Below are 22,585 nucleotides of genomic sequence, written 5' to 3' on the forward strand. Positions count from 1 at the left end.
GTTTTTCCCAACTGCTGTGGTATGTTCCATGTGGTTAATGATATCAACCTGGAGAACTAGGTGGTAAGAGCAGATCCTCATGTTGGTGGGGTCTGTCGTGGGTGGCACCCACACCATCACATAGTCATTCTCTGAAAGACTAACCGGTGGGAAAGAGTGATGATGTAAGAAGCAGGGGGAACCAGAAGAATTCTGGAACTCATGACTCAATTCAGCAAAGTAGCAGGGTACTGAGTCAACACCCATAAATCAATCATGTTCCTGTGCTTCAATGAGGAATCCACTGAAAGAGAAATTAGGAAACCATCCCATTCACAATAGTCTCAATTAAATAAATAAATAAATAAATAAGAGACTTGGGAATCAACCTAACAAAAAGGGTGAAAGACCTCTATAATAAAAACCATAGCTCACTCAAGAAAGAAATTGAAGAAGAACTTAGGAGATGGAAAGACCTCCCATGTTCTTGGATAGGAAGAATTAATATTGTCAAAATGGCTGTACTATCCAAAGTGGTATATAGATTCAATGTAATTTCCATCAAAATTCCAAAGACATTCTTCACAGAAAGAGAAAAGGCAGTTGTGAAATTCATTTGGAAAAAATAAGAGGCCTAGAATAGCCAAAGCAATCCTTAGTGAGAAAAGCAAAGCGGGAGGCAACCCAACCTCAAATCATACTGGACTTCAAATCATACTACAGAGCTGCAGTTACAGAGATGCATGGCACCAAAACAGGCATGAAGACTAATGGAATCAAATAGAAGACACACAGATAACTCTACATGAATACAGTTATCGCATACTAGAAAAGGGTACAAAATAGGCTTTTTAATACATAGTGCTGAGGAAATCCATCTGTAGAAGTCTGAAAGTTAAGCCCTCTCACCCTGCACCAAACTCATTCAAGGTGGATCAAAGTCCTAGGAATTAGACCAGCAACCCTGTACCTGCTAGAAGAAAATGTAGATTCAAACTGTGACATGTTTGCTCAGGAACTGACTTCCTCCACAAGACTCCTAAACTGCAAGAAGTAAAATTTAAAAATCAATAAATGGAAAGGCATCAAGGTAAAAAGCCTCTTCACAGCAAAGGGAACAAGAGTGTGAAGAGAAAGCTGAGAAAATATTTGCCACCTGCCTCTCAGCTATGGGATTAAAGTCCAGGATATACAAAGAACTCAAAAAGTTTAACACTAATAGACAAAAAACAGTCAATAACCAAAGAACTGAGAAGACACTTCTCAAAAGGAGAAATATACAAATGGCCAATGGACAGATGAAAAATGCTCAACATCTCTAGTCATTAGAGAAATGCAAACTAAAACTACAGTGAGATGTCATCTCACTCCGATCAGAACGGCAATCGTCAATACAAATAACACGCATTTTGGTGAGCATGTGGGGTAAAAGATGCACTCATACGTTGTTGATGGGACTACAGATTAGTGCAACCACTCTGGAAAGCAGTACGGAGATTCCTCAGGAAACTAGGAATGGACCCACCATATGACCCAGCTTTGCTGCTCCTTACTCTATACCCAAAGGACTTTCAATGAGCATACTACAGTGACACAACCACATCAACTTTTAAAGCAGCTCAATTTACAAGAACCAAGCCATGGAAACAACCTAAGTGCCCTTCAAGGAAATTTGGTGTGTTTACACAATGGAGTATTAACCAGCCATAGAAAGGAATGACTTTGTGGCATTTGCCAGTAAATAGTTGGAACTGGAGACAATCATGCTAAGTGAAATAAGCCAGCCCCCAAACATCAAAGGTCAAATGTTTTCTCTGATATGCAGAAACTAATCTAAAATAAGTGGAGAATATTTTTAAAAAGAATAGAGAAAAGATCAGTGGAGTAGACAAAGGGGAATGAAGGGAAGGGAGGAGAGATGGGATAGGGAAAGACAATGGGATGAGTCTGACCTGATTTTCCTATGTACCTATGCGAGTATACCACAGGGACTCTCACCATCATGCACATCCACAAGACACTAATTAAAAAATCAGAAAGTAAATAACAGAAAGAGCAGTAGAGCAGAGGAAAGGGGAACAGGGGGAGGGAGAGGGTAAGTACTGGGGACTGGAGAGGAACAAATTATCTTCCTCCTCAGCCACCCGCACCACTGAGATTACAGACAGGCACCACTGCATCCACCCATGCTTTCATAATTATGTCAAAATGAACCCTGTTGTCATGTATGACTAAATAAGAACTCCAAAAAGGAAAGAAATACATTGATGTTGAGTGTGGGATTAATAAAAATGAAGTATTTATTTCCAATTAGTTAGCAGAGACTGTACGTTAAGAAGTCATCAATAAAATGATGAACCCAGCCTAATTTGATTTTAAGATTGGGAGCCATCTCGTCACAAGGTCATAAAAAGTTAATTTCTGTTTTACTGTAAATTACTGTGATTTCTAAACTTGTTTGGAATTCCTGCCCGTGCTCTGAACTCACCCATGCCTGGCTTTCCCTGACCAGGTAACAACCCTCACTGAAACCTCAGAGGTGCCTCATAAATTCTGGTGTTGAGATCTGAATTTACTCCCTACCTTGAAATATCATGCCATGTGGATCATTAACCTACGATCTGCCTTTGTATTATACTTGTCAAAATTCTGTTAGCTGTAAGTTCTCAAGATACCCCTCTTTGCAACTTTTTGTGCTATAAAACCTTGTTTTTGGAGAGCTGGGGGCTGGTCTCTAGCCCTCGTTAGAGGAGACAGCCGCTGATCAGTCTCTTTGTGTACACAAATACAAGCTTGCTTTAATTTGATTTAAAATTGGAGTTGGTGGTCTTTTCTTTGTGTCGGGGTTCAACAAAAATATATGCTGAAAATATAAGCTAGAACATGGGGCAATAACCATGCAGACAGATTCTAAGATAATAATCTATAAAGAACCAACAACCCAACTCTATGGCTAGGCAACTGAACTCAGAAATATTCATTTTCTCCTCATATGAGCTGCTATATCAGCTATTTGTAAATGAATAATTGAGGTACTAAGTGGCATGCACCTGTTTGATTGAATTATTTGAAACCAAGGTATTATTCTTCAGACTGAACTACCCTAATCAGGCATCATTAACTATCCTTATCTGTTTTGACAGATAGCACAAAAGCACAAAATGTTAGGAATTTTATTAGTAAAATGTAAGTCTCGATAGTATTTGAAGTCTTTTATTAGTCCATCCTAATAAGGGAAAAAATATGAAAAGATGAATCTAGAAAAAAATCTTCAAATTTCATTTCTTTTGACTGTTCTTATGCTACTCATTTCAAGTCTTTCATCAGAAATATGAAACAAGCAATAAAACAGATGGAGGACATATGAAATTCAAATGACTTCTGCATTCTCTAAAAGAGAGTTATTAACACAAAGAAGAGTGAAAAAAAGGACACATAGATACAGAGTTACAGCAGCCCAAACAGCATGGTGCTGGCATAAAAATAATCTTTAAGGGAACTGTTAATAGAAAGAAACACACTGGGAAATTTCTCACTGTGTTGAGTTCTCTAAGTTCCAACCCCATTTGAGTTCACAGGGCATTAAGTACTTGCAGGCAGCAAATCAAAGACTGAATAATACACATGACTTACTAAAAAATGAAGATGGAAATAGTATTTAAATATGTATAAAGTAAAACATGCACTATGACAAACAGATACCACACAATGGTTTTGCTTGACTCAAAAGAAATATAACTAAAAAGAATTATTTGTTATTTGTTAAAAACTTTGAATGAATGAGATCCTAATATTTTGATTAATAATTGCAGTGTTCTTTTAGCATTTTGACCTAATTTTGTTTTTATATTGTATCTAGTTGTTCCTATATAAAGTTAACTTTATTGTTGCCCCAAGACAATTTTGTAAACAGGATGAAAATCTCAAAGGCTTTAATTATCTCAGTTAAATAGGAGTCCCTATTAGTTACTGGTGTTAGTTACTTCTAACACCAGTCTTTTAATTCTAATTATCATCCCAAATTGGGATTTCAGATTTTTTTTTCATTTGTATCTCTTATATTCTCTATGTTAAGTGATGATCTGGAAATGTCACCTTTATAGGCTTGGTGATATGATTTAGTAATTATTAAAAAAAAGATTTAAGAAGCAGTAAGAAAATTAAGCTGGCTTAGGTAAATGTTCTAAAACCTGATGGACATCATTAAAAATAAAATAAATACAGATTTCTCATTATCATTGCTTTTGTCCAATTCACAGACTGGTCATTCATTTTACTATATGTCCAATAGCTTTTAAATGATAATAGTTAAGTCTCTCCTTCTAAACTCTAGAAATACTAAAGAATAAACTTCGCAGATTCATCATTATTAATTCTCTCCTCAAATTCACACAATATTAATGTTATCATAGGCCCAATGGCTTTTCAAATGATTACAAAAAAGCCCTTGTGACTAATTTGAAAATTACTGAAATCACATTCACCATTAAAATTTACTGGAAAACTCAGGGTAGTTTTTAAAATATACTATCTCACCTAAATAGGTAAATGTTGAAAAATCTCAAATTTGCTAGTATATGTTCTTACAAATATACAATAACTATAGTAAATAAAAGTATAATGTATGTTGTATTTTGAAAGGAGATGCTCAGTAGATCATATACAAAATATCCAATTTTCCCAACTTAATGACAGGGTAGCACAGGAAAGAAACAATTACTGCAATGTTCTGTACTAAAAAAGGAAAGCACAGCTTCTTACACATTCTTTAAATATAAGCTAAGTGAGAGCAAAGCCAAATGATAAAAGGAAAAAAACAAGAGTCAACAAGGAGAAACACATGAAGGCTAGGACATCTCTTTGAGGTCCCCCTGATGACAGCAGCAAAGCCTCCAGCCCTCTGTTCAGTTATATACATTATATGTCATATTCATGTATGGCATATAATACATATAACTATGTCCCTCATGCTTGCTGGAGGGGAGAAAATCTAATATGTAGCCATAATCTTTTCTACCTCTCATTTCTGACAGTGAGGGTAAAAATAAAACAGGAAATTTTCTAGTTATCTATAAAATGTAAAATGTGCAAAAAAAAAAAAGTTCATGTTTGCTTCAAGCTGTAGAAGAAATCATGACTTGCATGTTATTGCATTCTGTAAAATTGTTCAGGAGTCATAAATTACATTTAATTTTCACTACATACAAAACTTGCCCCCCCCGCGCCCCCCCCAAAAAAAGCAACACAAAAGATGTATTCTGGGATTACTTTACTTCCACACTGACTGAATACTGATAACACAGTATATTACCTTTATTAATCTTTATGTTATGAATAGAATTTTTAAGTAGAAGACAAGGTAGATTTGTCACAAGAAAATTTAAAAAATCGGTATTTCAAGCTATTACTTTTGTACTTGCTTTGCAATTACAATATAGACATTTTGTCAAATGTCCTCAAGACTCTCCAGTTTGACAAATGGTATTTCTCTCCCTGTCCTTTTCTAAGACATTTTTACATTTTCCATTGTTCTAAAATATGTTGTTCATAAAGGAGAACTCTAATAGGGAAAAAATGTGTCACAGGAAATATATAACAAAGCCTCCCATTCCAAACTAGCTTAAACATACAAAACTTCATGACAACCTGTCAACCTCACTGTCATGAACAGCTTTGTTACAAATCTTATAGGGTATTTTATGGTAAATTTGTGATCAGGAACATCACGTTGTTCAACCCAATTGCCTGTTTCTTCACTTTGATTCCCTTATGCCTCCCCTTCCAGCAAGGCAATTAAGCAAAATTAAAATTCTAATTATCAACTAGCTAGAAAATAGAAATGACTTTTTCACTCTGAAAATTTGATGCAATAATCACACCAAGGATAAAAGTTTTACATTAAGCCAGCTTCCTTGTAAAAGTAGGTCAAGTAACAAAAAATAAAATGCAGAAGTTAAGCTAATGGTTTCAGATTCCTCAAGATGTGATTATTACATTGTAACATCCACGAGGGCCAGGCATTTGCAGAAAAAAAGTCTCTAACAGGGGCCCTTAAAGGAAATTAGGAATGCTTCACGAAATTATCATTGGAGAATAATACTTTGTTACATGAGAGAAACAAACCTGAGCTTGGAGATACTTCTTTGCATCGCTCCTAGGAAATTTTAAACTTTCTAGAATTCCTAATAAACACTAATCACATAAAACAAAAATTTTCACTCTTAGATACAGTAGTAAATGAAATTAGGAAAAATATACTGAGCTTGGAAATGACCATATGGAAACAATTTCTAGGTTAACACAACATGCTCTTTTTCTGGTGGTATTTTGGTATGTCTGAGTCCTTCACCTCCATCAGATAGATGATCTGATTTATCTGTGTTGTCCAGATCTGAATAAAGATGAAATTCATTTCCTTAGAGTTCTCTCTGATCCCCCTTTCTTTCTTATCTGCTCTGCAACAGAACCTATCACAATAGCCATGTGGTAATGGACATCAACTCTCTCTCATTGCCATTATCTGGAATGACTTGAACTGTAGGCAAAGTAATTTCCTGAATCTCTATACTTGGAGGTTCACATCTTCCCTTTGTGTTGATCAGCAATTAATTCTTATTTAATCAACATTCAAATTTTGTACCAAAGCAGGAATCTTCTTATCCGGCATTAGCTTAGCTTATGATTAACTTCATGGAAAGGCTCACTTACCTTGCACAAACCCTCTCCTGGATCTGCTGCTCTGTGGGTGTCTTCCATCGCCTTTGCTGGTGCATAGTATTTAATCTCTGCTGTAGCCTTAATGATACCATCACAGTAGACACTGATGTTGACTGAACCAGCAGGAAAATCTTATCAAAACACAAATAAGATTTAGGAGCTGGGATATATAATACATATTTCATAGCATTCTATATTTTAAAGAACATAAAGTAAGGCTTTAAGAATTCACTAACAATTTTACTAATGTCTATCACTTAAATTTTCTTATCCTTAGTATTTAGAAATCATAAAATAGAATTTAATTGTTTTTTAATGTAAAAGAACATATTAAAACATGCTAAAGTTATAATAAAAGCAAAACATTAAATCCTTTCTTCCTACTTACTCATTTTTTGGGGGGTAGGGATCTATAATCATCATTACATAATTTTTTAGAATTTATAAAAGTGCAGTCATTCATTAAAAGCTAGGTGTTTAGGTGTTTGTTACCAATCTTATGAAGAAAATTCTAATTAATTATAGGCAAGCTTCTCAAAATAGTGTTTGGAAAGAGCAGCACTGATTGAAATTACAGAATTTGTATTCAATTGATCAGAATGAAATACCTTGGGGAAAGCAAGACCTAATGCTCTGATACTTAAGCATGCCCTGTATATACACAATACATTCATCCAAAGCTTTTAGTAACAAATTATTCAAGGTAGAATTCCCTGTGAATTCTGCAGTATCATACCAACATAATTAAAGTTATGCAAAAATCAGAGGCTCTCCATGAAAGAATAACAATGTATAATCATTAAAATAGAGATATTTCTGTTTTACTGTAACATAAGTAAACAAAATTTAGCTCTTTAAATTTATTTGTAGGACAGTTCTTAAAAAGCTTTCACTTTGTTGCAGAGATATTTCTCAAATTCTCCTGGAAAATTGTCACTCAAAACGTGTGGGTTTGGGATAAGTCATTAATTATAAAATCAACAGCCTTGAACAGACTTGAATATTTAAAATTTCTTAAGGCTCAAGCATTAATTTTACTTTATCTCATGAAAAAAAGTTAATGGAGCTCTTATAATTTTGTTCAGGGAAATTTAAAGGCAACAAAAGCATTCTTAAGCTTAACTAGGTCAAGGAGCTGTTCTGTCCTCATTCCATATTCTTGACAAGATACTGACTTGCAGTACAAAAGAAGAATCACTGTCTTCCTGAAGAAGTACTCACCCAACAGAGGACATAAGAGAAACCTGAACCCAAACTCAAAGTTGGGAAACACATTGCCTGTGCTAAGGTGGTGATGGTAAAGAGGGGTCCAGAATCCCTGGAGCCAATAAAATGAGTTTCTATAGACTTCCAGAAGATGCTTTTTCAAAAATTTTATTTTTTTGTAGTAAATCATGAAAATAGTTTTGAAGAAGATATTGATTTCACATACTGGGAAAAATATTAGTAGATTTATCCTACTGAAAGTATGCCAGGCAATGAATGAAAGATGCCTAGTGAGAAGATCTGTTTGGCTGGATCTGGTGGCACTTATCTGTAATTCCAGTGGCTCCGGAGGCTGAGGCAGGAGGATTGTGAGTTTAAAGTCAGCCTCAGCAAAAGCAAGGTGCTAAGCAACTCAGTGAGACCCTGTCTCTAAATAAAATACAAAATAGGGCTGGGAATGTGGCTCAGTGGTTGAGTGTGGTAGTTCTTTGCTATAGAACACTTAAAACTCTAATTTCTTTAGAGTTCAACATGAAAATGAATGGATTTGCTTTTGATATATAGTCACTACTTAGCTTACAACTTTACCAGGGTATCTAATGATGTTCTTGTTAGTGCAATATTTCAAAGAAATGCCCTCCAAAGTATCATGTTTGCTGCATATATTTTCATATCTGTTGAGTGGCAGTTACTAAATTCAAACATAATTACTGCTTCCACCCATATATTAGAAAATAACTACTTATGAAATCATTTGGTTGGGAGGCCCCCTTTATCATGGTATCATTACATCAGTTTCTTTATGAACACATCAATTTGTTTTTTTCATGAACTGTACCTGAACTGCTTGAGCATAATTTCACTTTAACATGGGTTCACTATGACTACATTTTATAGCTTTTCAAAAAATGAAAGAAAGAAAAAAATAAAACCGGGCCTGGAGTTGTAGCTCAGTGGTAGAGTGCTTGCCTAGAATGTGTGAGGCATTGGGTTTGATCCTCAGCACCACATATAAATAAATAAATAAATAAATAAATAAATAAATAAATAGTTATGTGTCAACTTAAAATCAAATAAAAAAAGAAAGAAAGAAGAAGAAATAGAAACCAAATAATTTAAAGACTTATATAGAAAAGAGTAAAAGTAAATCCTGCTGTTTACCATCTAGACTGAGATAACAAGTAATATCTAACTCTGGAAGTGCACACAAATAGAGGTCAAGGTCATCAAACAAAGCAAGCTTGTGAGAGCCAGCAGTGAAAAGGTAAAAAGACCCACAATGGAAGGAAAACATGGAGCCCCTTCCCTCCATCAGATATAAACACATACAGAGAAGCAATGAAAAAGGAATGCTATTTAAATTTCAAATCTCAAACTCTAGGCCATTTAATGTCATTGTCTCTTTAAAGATATTAATTTTCTATTTCCAGACTAAAGATGGTAATCAAATCTATTTGCTTCTAATTTTTACTATCTGAGTGATAAATCACGTCACAAAAAATACTTCAATAACTTTCTCTTTCTCCATGGTTCAACTGGTCATTTCTTCCACATTAAGCATAAACTGATGCAATTTAGGGAAAATACAATCCCAAGGTATTTTTGAATAGTAAACATATTTTACTTATTCCATAATAGTATCTATTTCACAAACCCAGTAAGAGCTCTTTTACTGGTGTTATTTTCATTATCTGAGAAACCATCTGACTTTGAGAGCCAATTTTAGTCCTAACCTTCAATGGTAGATGAACTCAACTAATATTTCCACGAGATCTGGTTTGACTCTTAGGATTAAATAAAGATGGTTTCAAAACCTTGGTCCTGCCTAAAAATTAATCTCAATTTAAAATGTTCAAATCACAAATTGATCATAGAAATCTGTTTGTCAATGTTGCTTTTTCCCTAAGTATGTTTGGCATATCCTGCAGTGTTTTCAAGCTCTTTTAATGAAATAAAATTTATAATTCATATTACCTAGAATGGAGTTTCCTAATTAATAAAGGGAATCTATGTTTTTCAGATATATTATGCATTCCTTTCAACCTTTAATTAGTTGTCCCCCTGCTGTGCTGTTTTTTTATTTTTTATTTTTTTTCCTGGCTATGCTACAAATACCAAAGGAATACCCTCTTCCTTCTGCACAGCAATTAGTTAATATTTAAAGTTGTAATGCTTCACATAGGTTTTTTATACATTTAGACATAAGCTAGAACCATAGTAACTTCAAATTGCATTAGTCAAAAGTCCTTGTCAGAGATAAACCTACGGATACCATCAGAAAGGTATGTTTCTTGAAAAATAAAGTTATTTCAATTTTATCAAGTTATGGAGCTGAATGGAAAGGGGAGGTGATAAAAAAAAAACTAGAGGATACGTTCTCAAATGAAAAAAAAAACAGGTTAAAATGTGGAAGTGGGTCAAAGGTACAGAGGCAGCAAAGAAAAAAGTATCTTTTAAGATTTCCTGACTAGTCAGCATCATTGTACATGAACATAAGAGATGTTCTATTCTGCATTGTTACCACATGAAAATGGCCCTGCATTAGTTTTTATGGAAAGTAGAAAATTAATATTCGATTTATTTAAGATACAGATCAATCCAGAACATCCATTTCTTAAGTGAGTTTTGGTAGCTTATGTCTTCCAAGGAATTAGCCCATTGGTCTAAGTTATCAAATTTTTACTCTTACAGTGTTCACAGTACCCCTTGTTATCACTGAAATGCTCAAGGATTAGTGGTAATGACGCCTGATATTGTATTTCAGATGTAGGAAATTGTTGTCTTCTCTCTTTCTTTCTTGGTTAGCCAGGCTAGAATTTGATCAATTTTATTGATCTTTAAAAGAACTCTCTTTGAAGTTTGTTGATTTTACCTCTTATATTCCTCTTTTATTATTTTTTGCTTTAATTTTTATAATTTATTTCCTTCTGTTTGCTTTATTCCTAAATTGCTCATTTCCTCTGTTTTCTTAAGGTATAGGCATCTTTTATTGATCTCAGATCTTTTATTGATCTTCTTCTTTTCTATTATAGATATCTATGAGAAATTGTCCTGTCATCTTTTCTATGCATCTCACAAACTTGGGTAAGTTATATTTTCATGTATTTGAAATCATTTTTTATCTTGCTTTTTAAAACTTGTTGTTAAACCTTTGAATATTTAGGAAAGTTTTAAATTATCCTGTTATTGATTTTTATTTCATTTCCATTGAGGGAAATTTGTGGTTTCTATTTGTTTACATTGATCAAAGTGATTTTTATAAAGACCAGCATGAGATTTATCTTGGTGAATGTCTCTTGTGAATTTCAGAAGAATGAACATCCTATTACTGTTGGATGTAGTATTGTATGAATGTCAATTAAATCAAGTTGATTAATAATACAGTTCAGCTCAACTATATACTTACTGATATTATGTCCTCTATCAATTATTGAAAAAAAAGGTGTCCAAATCTTCACCTAGAATAGCATACCTTTTTTTTATCTCCTTCCAGTTCAATTTTCTTTTGCTTTATATGTTTTACGTTCTTTTTTAATATTTAGTTTTTAGTTGGAAGTGGACACAATTACCTTTATTTTATTTTTTGTGGTGCTAAGGATCAAACCCAGCGGCTTATGCATGCTAGGCGAGTACTCTGCCTCTGAGTCACAACCCTAGCCCTGATCCTCTGTTGTTAAGTGCATATATATTTGGGATTGTTCTATCTTCTTGGAGATTGTACCTATATTGTAACATAATGGCCCTCTTTATTCATGATAATTATCCTTATTTGAAAGTTTCTTTGTCTGTAATCAACACAGTAGTCCAGCATTTGTTGATTTGTGTTAATATGGTATATCTTTTTCCATCCCTTTATTTTTTATTTAACTGTGTCTTATATTGAAAGTGAGTTTTCTTCTGTAAACATATAGATGAGTCTTGCTTTTTTATTCACTCTGGCAATCTGTCTTTTAATTGGTATACTTTGAGTATTCATACTTCAGTAGTGAACACCAGGCTTTAGTCATAGTTGGGTTACTACTCAGTGTATTTGTAACAATCTTATTCACTGAATTTTTTCTACTTTCCTCCTCCCAACTTCAACTTTTTCTGTTCTTTCAGTTTTAATTGAGAATTTTAGAAATCCCATTTTAAGTTTTAGTTATATCTTTAAATTTTTTAATGATTGTCCTAGAGTTTTGAATACATATCTAACAAACTTAGTTCCACCCTCAAATAATACAATGACACTTTATAGATGGTGCAGTTATCTTGTAAAAGAATATTCCCAATTCTTTCCTCCCATTCCTTATAATATTGCTGTTGATCAGTTCACTCATCCATATGCTGTAATCACATAATACATTGTTACTATTTTTAGTTCAGAGATATAACACCTTTCTACCCCTATGCATATTTATTTTTAAGTAAGTCATTAAAATTAATGCTAAAGTACTTCTACCAATTTATGGGTTCAGTGAATTATACTCCAGGTAAACAGATCTCAAAGGTCACTCTCTTGATACCACTCTTAGAGATTTTGGTTAAAAATCTCTTTGGGTCAAAAACACAGCACCCCAGATTATGATGCCTTAGTGTGCTGAGTACTTTGAACTGGAGGAGACTTGAAGGGCCTCAGAACTAAGGACTATCTGACAATCCTCCCACCTCCCACCCCTTTTTCTTACTTGAAGAGAGTCACAAAACAGAATTTGCTTTTCCAAGGTAGTTCCAACAACTAGAATGTCTCCTTTCAAAAGCAAGCCTTAATACTTCAAAAGGTCACACTTGCTTCTCCCTTGGAGGCCCTCATTGCAGAGGTTCTTAGCCCACACCTGGAAGAAGAAATGCTACACAGAGAGGCCAAGAAGAATCTGGACCCTCAGGCTTGGCTGGGTGGCCTTTCTCAGTTGGTTATCATTAGATATCTTTGGTCCTTTTACAATTCTATACACTGTCCGTTCCTTATTGAAACTAAACATAAAAATAGTTTTCTCTGGGTCTTTGGGTCTTTTTTTAAAATTTTTATTTATTTATTTATTTTAGGTGTTGATGGACACAACACAATGCCTTTATTTTTATGTGGTGCTGAGGTTCAAACCCGGGTCCCGCCCCTGCCAGGTGAGCACTCTATCGCTGAGCCACAATCCCAGCCCTTTGGGTCTTCTTTCTGAGGCTTCCAGCATCATATAAAACTTTTACTAAATGAATTTGCTATGCTATTCACATGTCAGTCTGTCTTTGTTTTGGACATGTCAACTATGGCCCCTTTGATGGGTAAGCAGAGATATAACAATTTTCTACCCCTATGTGACTTATTTCTCACATGGGTTCAAGGGTACTCCAATTTTAGTTTGCTCAGCTTTATCTTATGAAATGGGAGTGACATTGTCTAAGCTCTCTGCTTGATGAGGCTGAAACCATTAGTATGATATTGCTTTTAAAACTTTGGTTTTGAACAGTTACCTATGTATGACTGGCTCATGGTATAAAATGAAGTTCTTACTAGGGTTCAAAATATTTCAAAACCAGAGAAAGTAAGATTCTGACCTCTTCTGCTGAGACATTTTCTGTCTATAGTTCCACACAGATTCATATGAACATTTTGTATATTGTGGCATAGCAACAAGCACTTTGAAAGAAAACCTCTCATTAATTTCTATATACCAGTAGAAAGAACAACTTGTAGAAATTTAATTAGGATAGTAAATAGTGGTTTATTTATTGATTGATGACATATTTGTTATTTTACAATGTAGACAATATTATGATCATATATATCTTTAGAGAGAAGGAAAGTTAGTTTCCTACTTTTCTGATAAGCAATTTGAACTTTGGCATCTTTTTATCTTCTCTTTTTATGTTAAATAGATATAATATTTTCACTTACTTATAGAGCATGGCATTATAATTCAATAGATGTATTCAATGTGTAATGATCAAATAAGAGTAATTATCTTTTCTATGAGAAATATATTATAATTTCTATGAGAAACCCTTCTCTAGTTATTTTGAAATATATAATTAATTGTGTGGACTTGAGCTGCTCTGTTGTACTAAAGAACATCAAAACTACTTTTCCTCACTTAAGTGCATTTTGGTATCCATTATCTACCCTTTCTCCATCCCACCTCCTCCCCACCCTTCCTATCCTCTATTGACCTCTATTCTACTCTATATTGCTATGTGCTCAACTTTTTTTAGTTTTTACAAATGAGCTATAACATGTGGTATTTGTCATTTTCACTTGCTTATTTCACTTAGCATAACGTTCTCCAGGTCCATTCTTGTTAAAAGGACAGGGTTTCAATTTTTTAATGAATAAACAATATTTCATTGCATACACACACATACAAATGTGCGCATGCGTACCCAAGTTGATTCCATATCCTGACTATTGTGAACAGTGCTGTAGGAGCCATGTTAGTGTAGGTATCTCTTTGACATAATGATTTCACTTCCTTTGGAAATATACACAGTAGTGGAATTGCTAGATCATGTAGTATTCTACCTTCAGTTTCTTGAAGAACCATTATTTTGTTTTGCATAATGGTTGTACAAAGTTTCATTCCCATGAATAGTAATGAATTCCCATTTCTCCATATCCTTGCCAGCGTTGGTTGGTTATCTTTTGTCTTTTTGATAATAGACATTCTAACTAGGGTGAGATGATAAGTCATAGTTTGATTTGCATTTCCCTGATGATGTAATGTTGAAAACTTTTCATATACTTATTGGTAACATCTTTTAAAAATTGCAAACTCATATCATCTCCTTCCCCTGCCCCTGCTTCATTCATATTCATTCATATATATATATATATATATTGTGGGGGGGGTCTGGGGATTGAACCCAGGGCTTCATGCATGCTAGGCATAGCACTCTACCACTGAGCCAAATCCCTAGCTCCATTTCTTCAGTTTTTAATAGGATTACTTTTGTTGTTGTTTGAGTTCCTTATATATTCTAGATCTTATTCCCTTCTCAGATATATAGCTTAGAAATACTTTCTCCCATTCTTTAGGTTGTTTCTTTACTCTATTTGCTGTGAAGAAGCTTCCTGGGTTAATAAAATCCCATTTTTCTAGTTTTGCTTTTGTTGCCTGTGTTTTGGGATCTTATCCAAATAATCTTTACATATCCCGATATCTTGAAGTATTTCCCTTATGGTTCCATCTGGTAATTTCATGATTTCAGGAACTTTGGCACATTTTACTCTTTACACTACTCTTAGCCAATAGGTACACTGTGCAAAAAACTTAAGTCATGTGAATAATTTTATTTGACATCTTGATCTCTTACTTGGGAAATATTTAAGTACTTCTTAATTTACAATATTGACTTTTTCCTGCAATAACTTATTCTAACTAAATTTAATTTAAACTCTAAAAGTAATTAGTTAAAAATTACTATTCATAAATCAGTTAAGAATATGATATAAGGCGAAGCACAGTGGAACATGCCTGTGTCTTGAGAGGCAGAGACAGGAGGATCACAAGTTCAAGATGAGCCTTAGCAATTTAATGAGGATCTAAGCAACTTAGTGAGAATCTGTCTCAAAAAAAAAAAAAAAAGTTAAAGGGCTAGGAATGTGGCTCAGTGGTTATGCACCCCTGGGTTCAATTGCCAGTCCCCACCCCCTAAAAAAGAATGTGACTTAAAGAAGTAGGGGCTTTGTGACAAGAAAGAAAGAAAAAAGGGTTCTTTCTAATCACACTTGTAAGTATATTTGTCCATGAAAAGAAGCAGTGTCTAAAATGTTTATGAAGTCCTAGTATAAAGTCCTTCCTTCTACTAATCCAACTCCAACCCAAGTTGTACAAGGAAATCCACAGAGGGGACACATTTTTGCCTAAAACACATAAAGGTCTGTAAATGCTCTATAAATGTTCCGTATAAAAGTGACATTCTAGAAGGGGAAAAAAGAGGAGCTCAAGATATGTTTGACATACATTTTGACTTTAAATATTTCTATCACAATTCCAAATTCATAAGGTGAAGCATATTTTCATTGCAAAATATTTTGTGAAGTAATTTTATTCTTTGATTATGAAAGGATATAGTAAAATAAAAACAAGTAGTCTTAACATAACAAAACATACAAAATTATATATTATATATTTTATTTTAGTTACAATTGTTGTGGCAAGTATGGTTATTCTGTCTGGAATTTTATATCTAATACAATTAATCATGCTGTATGCAAAGCTGGGTAATCAAATGATTTTTAGCTTCATAAATGAAATAAAGAAATAATGGACAGATTATATGTAGAAATCATGATTAGAAAATACTGAAAAAGAATTATGCTTTCCAGAAAACCAAAAATATATTCAGAGACTTGCAGTTATAGGGGGTATGCAAAAAGGAAAAGAAAACAGAATATTTATTTTAATAAACCCAAATATCTGCTAATCTGAGTGTTACAATAAAATAAATAATTTTTGTTCTAAATTTATTAGCTGATGTACATTAAAGTGCTCTCTGTTACTGGCTGTCATTTTACTACATGGTACACAATCACATTTCTCATAATTTACACATTCTTACTTTTGCAAATCCAGATTAATAATAACAACCTTGGGTATGTGAAACTAAACACAGGAAACACCTGCAGAAAAATATTAGTTTCTGTAGGGAAGCAAAACCATTTATCATAAATTTAATGAAAGGAACTCAAAGTGATGTTTTATATTTCTTAAAGCATAAAAATTCTTACCTAAAGCTTTCATATACCAGACTTTCTTATTCCAAAGGGCGGGCTGTGCTCTAATGTGCATATTGTTTGATGTAAATTCAACTTCCACAGTTTCAGCAATTACTTCATCTCTCAAAAGAATGAATATCTCCCCAGGATTCTATAAAGTAAAAATATAACACAGTTCAGTTTACCTTAACAAAGAATCCATTACATTTATCAGTGATAAAGGTTATACCCTATCATTGAGCAAGTCTTCAATCCTATTTGTATTTCCAGTCATATTCAGACATGAAATATGTAAATGTGATGTTCACTACCCTTTAAGTTTATCAGTTTGATATCTATCCAATACTCATTTTTCCTCTCACCTCTTCCTACTATGGCATACTATCCTTGAGTAAAAGCATCTTTTCACAGACCAGCATGGGACTATCATTCAACTTTTAACCTAATCCCTTCAACTTTCTAGAACTTGGTTTCTTTATCTGTAAATGAGAAAGTGTTAAGTTTAACCTTAAGACCTCTTATCATTTACATGTAATGAAAATTTTTAATGTCTAGTAATTTTATTATATAGTAAGCATTCTCTGATTATTATTTATTTATATGAAGATCTGTGAAAATTTCTGAGTTGACCAAAGGTTATAAATCCACAAGTTTTGAGATTTAATTAAGTTGGAAAAAGTACATTTATGTATATGAAGTTAAAGTGTTATTGAAAGATTTATTTTTGGACAAAAATATCCAGAAAATTACTAACAATGAGAAATACTGAAGTTAATACTGACAAAAAGGAAAGAATAAAAATGTATCAAATGTCTGTTTTAAATCTCTTTTAATCATAACTGAAACTACACACACACACACACACACACAAAACCAAAATAGTTACTTTTTTCTTTCAGGAAGAGAGCAACAAATATGTATAGTTGCATTCTGAAGATTAATCTGTACTATCTCACTTCTAGATCCACACTTTTCTTCACACTATGCTAACCTTTTGAAAAAATAAAATATTCCTTTCATAATAATGAAATATCTCAGATAATACCTTTCAAAGACTTTCTTCCAAGTCATACTAAATTTCAGCCTTACACTAAATAAAACAGAAACCTCATTTATGTACTCTTGTAAATCATGTTTATCAAAAAGTCCTTGATTTCAAAATTCTCTTATTTAAATGTTTCTCCCTAAGTATTAATCACACATCAGTGAAACTTACATCTTAATAGTAATAGTTTCTACAAATAGTATGTTGATGATACAAATAATTTCAGCTGACACACAAATACACTTCAGACATTTTTTACCAAAGTCTACTCCCAATGTTTGTCTGTAGGATATTTCAAACTAAATTTCCCCTCACCAACTATACTGCACATAGAGAAAAGGGTCCATCTCAGAGGAAGGAGCACCATTCCATGATTCCACCTGTTGCTCTTGCCCACTTGCATCAGGGCAGGTTGGGAATGTTAGCCTTCATTCCTCACATCTGCAACCTCCTTCCCTCAGGGACTCCCTTCTAGATAAGCCCTTAGTTCCTTTTGTTTTTCTTGTCACTTCACCTTGAATCTTAAGTCACATAATTACTCCCTATTTGGTAGGTCTGTTTTCTCAAGAATTCAGCTTCACAGCTCTTCAGAGCTGTTTTCTGTGCTTAAGTCGCTCCTCGTTTTAACTTTGCTCTTTTCAAAGCTGGTAAGTCCAGGTGTACCCGCCAAATGTTTTATTCACCCAACCAACTCATTCTCATTCCTGAGTATCCACACAGGCTACTTCTTATGCAACAGATTCCCTCCTTAATAGAGGGCAGGGCTCCGCCTTTGACAATTTCCAGAGAAAAATTCTAAACAAAAGACAAGCATACTGACCTCTCCAAATGAGGGATTTACATCTTCATTTGTACCCAGGGCTGGCTTCATGGGCTTATGACCTATACAATCACAGGGCCCCACACTTAGAAGGCCCTGCCCTTGGCTTAATGTTCTGTTGTCACTCTTCTAAAATATTCAATAACTTGAACAAAGATCTTGCATTTTCATTTTGCTCTACAAATTAGGTAGCTCATCCTGTTTGTGTTATTTAGTTCCTTTTCTCCCTCTATTACCCTGTCTGTAGGTTCCTTTTCAAGGTCCAACTCAGGTTTTACCAGGTCTATGAAATTCTCCCTGTGATTTCAGCCCACAAGGAATTTTAGAGCATTCAAGGCACAATGACAAATGCCTGTAATCCCAGCCACTCTCGAGGCTGAGGCAGGAGGATTGCAAGTTCAAGTTTAGCCTGAGTAATTCAGTGAGACCAGTCTCAAAATAAAAATTAAAGAGGACTGGGAATGTATCTCAGTGCTAAGGATCCCTGGGTTCAATCCCCATTACCAAAAACAACAACAACAACAACAAAAGAGGTGAAAGGATATTACAGCATTTCATGTTCATGCCCTGCATCTGGCCATTGCTAAATCCTAATCTCCAGTCTTTGTTCTTCATATCTGTGTCATGGCTTCCCAGCTAGATCATAAATGTTCTGAGGGTGTTTTTATTTTCTCATACCATTGTATAATCTTGTAAGACTTAAGCAGATTAGAGATATTTTGTATATATTTCTTTGAGATGGAATAAATCTGTAAAAACATGACATTTTAAAACTGTTCCTTACCACCCTAGTACTCAGCTATATCTAATCCTTCTGGAGGGCTTGACCTTGATTACATGGATACATTGAACTCAATGGAGAAAGTATTAGGACTTTCATATGACCTTTAAGTTAATTTTATCAGTTATGAAGTTGCTGTTTTGCTATTGTTCTTTCTGATACCTCTGCATGTGTCTTATTTGGGTCTGAGATTCAGAGAGAATGGGTGAAGTTTGGCTGCATGGGTCACAAACCTTGAATGTTACTCCAAGATAAGTGCAATGGGATATCTTAAGCTAGAGCTGTATAGGCTTCTGCAGTTGGGATGGATCTTGTCTGTGACAGCAGAGTAGAAATTGATTATGGCAATGGTTTCAAATTTGACTGCTAATGCTCACCTTCAGAATCACTTGGAAAACATTTTAAAACTCTCGGTGCACAGGATGTAACTGAATATTTATATCTAGATAAATCCCTGGAAGTAGGAAATGGGCATTATTATTTTTAAAACTTCCCCTTGTAGCTGGGCAAAGTGGTGCACGCCTTTAACACAAACGGCTCCAGAGGCTGAGGCAGGAGGATTGCAAGTTCAAAGACAGCCTCAGCAATTTAGCAAGGCCCTAAGCAATTCACTGAGACTCTGTCTCTAAATAAAAAGTAAAAAAGGCTGGAGATGTGGCTCAGTGATTAAGTGCCCTCCGGGTTCTGTACAAAAAACAAAACAAACAAAACCCTCCCCTTGTATTCTCTAAAAGCCTTTCAGTAGTTTAAGAGCCATTTGATTAAAAGAAAGAGAAGTCCTTGACTTCTGTAAATATTCCCCTCCCAAAGGCAGCATGTTACAAAAGAGACATTTTAGGCATTAACGTACATGATCAGTTTGTTTTGCCTTTACAATTCTTATAAATTAAATCAAAGGTGCTGGGAGCCATTAGCCAAGTAGGTATGACAATTTCCTTGCCAGCGTACCCCATGTTGCTGACATGTTGCAGTGACACTGAATGTAGGTGACCTTGCTCAAGGACCAAGGAAGATTAGGGTGTTCCCGGTTTTAAGATAATCGTGTTTAGGGCGTTCCCAGTTTAGGTTCCAGGTTTAAGGTTTAAGATTATTCCTGCTGGGAATAGGGCGTATCCTGCTGCCTGAGTTCCCCTTGAGTTCTCACGGGATTCAGACAGTATATTTTGGGAGATAGAAGCCCAGTGGAGGTGGATTTGGGAAGAGAACGTGGATTTCCCCAGAACGTGATTGTAAACGGCTGGTGTGAGTTCGGGAATAAAGAGTTGCTGTTTGAATCTACAAGCTGTGTGGTGGCTCGTGATTGTGTGCCCAGCCAGACTGCGGCATTTGTGCCCAGCCAGACTGCGGCATTTGGCGTCCCATGCGGGGAACTTCTGAAGCCTGGAGGTAAGTGAAATTGCTCGCCCCTGAGGAAGAGCGAAAGAATGGGTGACCAATTCAAAAAACAATGTGTTATTGTTTTGATTTATTTTGTTTTTGTTTCGAGCTGCCTGTTCTTAGAACTTTCTCAGGCAAACTGGGGAAAATGGTTGACTCAAGATTTGAAGTTGTTCGCCTCCGAGGAAGAGAAATTGTTAGAGGAAGGAGGCACCCCAGTAAGACCAACAGTTAGGGCATATGTTGATACAATACAAAAATGTAGCACATGGCCTTTTAAAGAAGAGTTATTAAGTATACCAATGGGACCATCATGGTATCCTGTAGAAGGATTTTTCTTCAACAAGAAAGAGATGGCTAATTCTGTTTACTACATTTGTCTAAGATCTTGGTTTTTACAGACATCTGATTAATTTACAAAGCTAAAGTGTTTATCAACCACTAAATATGAAATCAAGTACTCTTTACTTATTAAGTTCCATAAGGTAATATATTTAAACATTATGTGTGTTTTCATAAATTGGTAAATGAAAAAATGTTTAATATTGCTTTGGTCTGTGTCTTTGCTGAAACAAGGTTACTAAGTGTTAAGATTCTATCATGTGTAATTTATATACAAAGAGTAGAAAAATTTTCAGTTGGGTTTCAATTATAGTATCATAAAAAACATGAAAGTCTTTCATCTTATTAAAGTGGAGTAATTTGTCTAAATCAAAATTATAAGAGTTGTTTCAGAATGTAAATTTATAAAAAGGGTTAACAGTTAAAAAAGAGATATAAAAAGATTCAAGATGTGGAAATATATTTTAATATAAAAGGTTAAAGGAAAAAGAAATGTTTCTAGATGAGATAATCTCTGTGTGGTAAAGTAAAAAGTTCTAAAATGCCATTTAAAAAAATTTTGAGGAAACTAGACTTACTTTAAAAGCTTGAGAAAAGAAGAAAGAAGAAAAAGATATTTGTACATGGCAGATTGAGACAAAGCTTCTCAATGGAGTTAAAAAAAAAAAAAGGCCTTTGGTTGAAGGGCAGCCATGTAAACTAACATTAAAGCGATTTAAACAGAATCTAAGCCTCGTTTAAAGAGTGAAGCTGTAGGTGGTGAAAAAGTACATTTAAAAGTACAGTATAGATGATAATTAAAAGGCTTTAAAAGGTTAAATTGAAGGTGGTCGAGATACCTTCATGGCGGAAAAAAGATTGCTTTATTGCATCATTCGAAGCCTAGTTAATCTTAAAGGCATTACTTTAAAAAAAATCGGAAGATAATAGGATAAAAGATATTTAGATAAAGAAGATTAAAAATTTAAAGTGAAAAACTTTAAAGACAGAAGTATAGAAAGTTAAAAAGAAAAAAGATAAAGAAGATGTAGAAAGATAAAAAAGATGTAGGAAGACAAAAATTTTAAACCCACAAAATAGGAAGAAAAAAAAAAGACTAGGAGGAAAAAAAGCAACTAAGGGTGAATGTACAAACCTTAGGGGGGAAAAAAAAACTAGAAGATAGAAACAAGATAAAAATGGTTAAATATGTCAAGTAAAGGTATTTCAGATAGAAAATACAAAAAGCTGAGACAACTATTAGATACAGAAATTCAAGATAGAAAAAGGTAGAAGAGAGAAGTTTAAAGTCAAATATTGGATAAACTAGAAGAACAAGGAGATTATTAGTAATTTTTTCAAAAAGCCCATCAACTTTAATTTCTGATGGTGCAGATATTAGAAGTCTCAGATGAGGGTGTTAAAATTTATAGACAAAAGCCAATTTAGAAAACGTTAAACTAGAAGGAAATTGGTTTAAAACCACATCAAAAAATTAAAAGGACTAAAATAATTCTAAAAACTAAGGCAGAATGCTTTTGAAAGACTTAAATTTAAAAGGATCTTTAAGGAGTATATATCCCCCAAAGATAAACTTAAAATAACGCTTTTTACTCTAAACTTTTTAAATTTGGATTCATCAGCACTTAGTGC

General features: G+C 34.1%; 1 protein-coding gene across 2 annotated transcripts in view; it reads right to left on the reverse strand.

Moving 5' to 3' along the window:
- The window catches only part of Bank1 (B cell scaffold protein with ankyrin repeats 1), a 305,105-nt gene that overhangs the window by 208,927 nt on the left and 73,593 nt on the right, over positions 1-22,585 (reverse strand). For both annotated transcript variants that reach the window (XM_046458972.2, XM_046458971.2), the window contains exons 4-5: positions 16,601-16,739; positions 6,688-6,827 (exon numbers count right to left, since the gene is read on the reverse strand). In XM_046458972.2, the coding sequence (XP_046314928.1) occupies positions 6,688-6,827; positions 16,601-16,739 (279 nt within the window). The remainder of the gene's footprint in view (positions 1-6,687; positions 6,828-16,600; positions 16,740-22,585) is intronic.

Source organism: Marmota monax, unplaced genomic scaffold, assembly GCF_021218885.2.
Source record: "Marmota monax isolate L192 unplaced genomic scaffold, Marmota_monax_Labrador192_F-V1.1 WCK01_AAM20220418_F8-fsc00002, whole genome shotgun sequence".
Classification (NCBI taxonomy): domain Eukaryota; kingdom Metazoa; phylum Chordata; class Mammalia; order Rodentia; family Sciuridae; genus Marmota; species Marmota monax.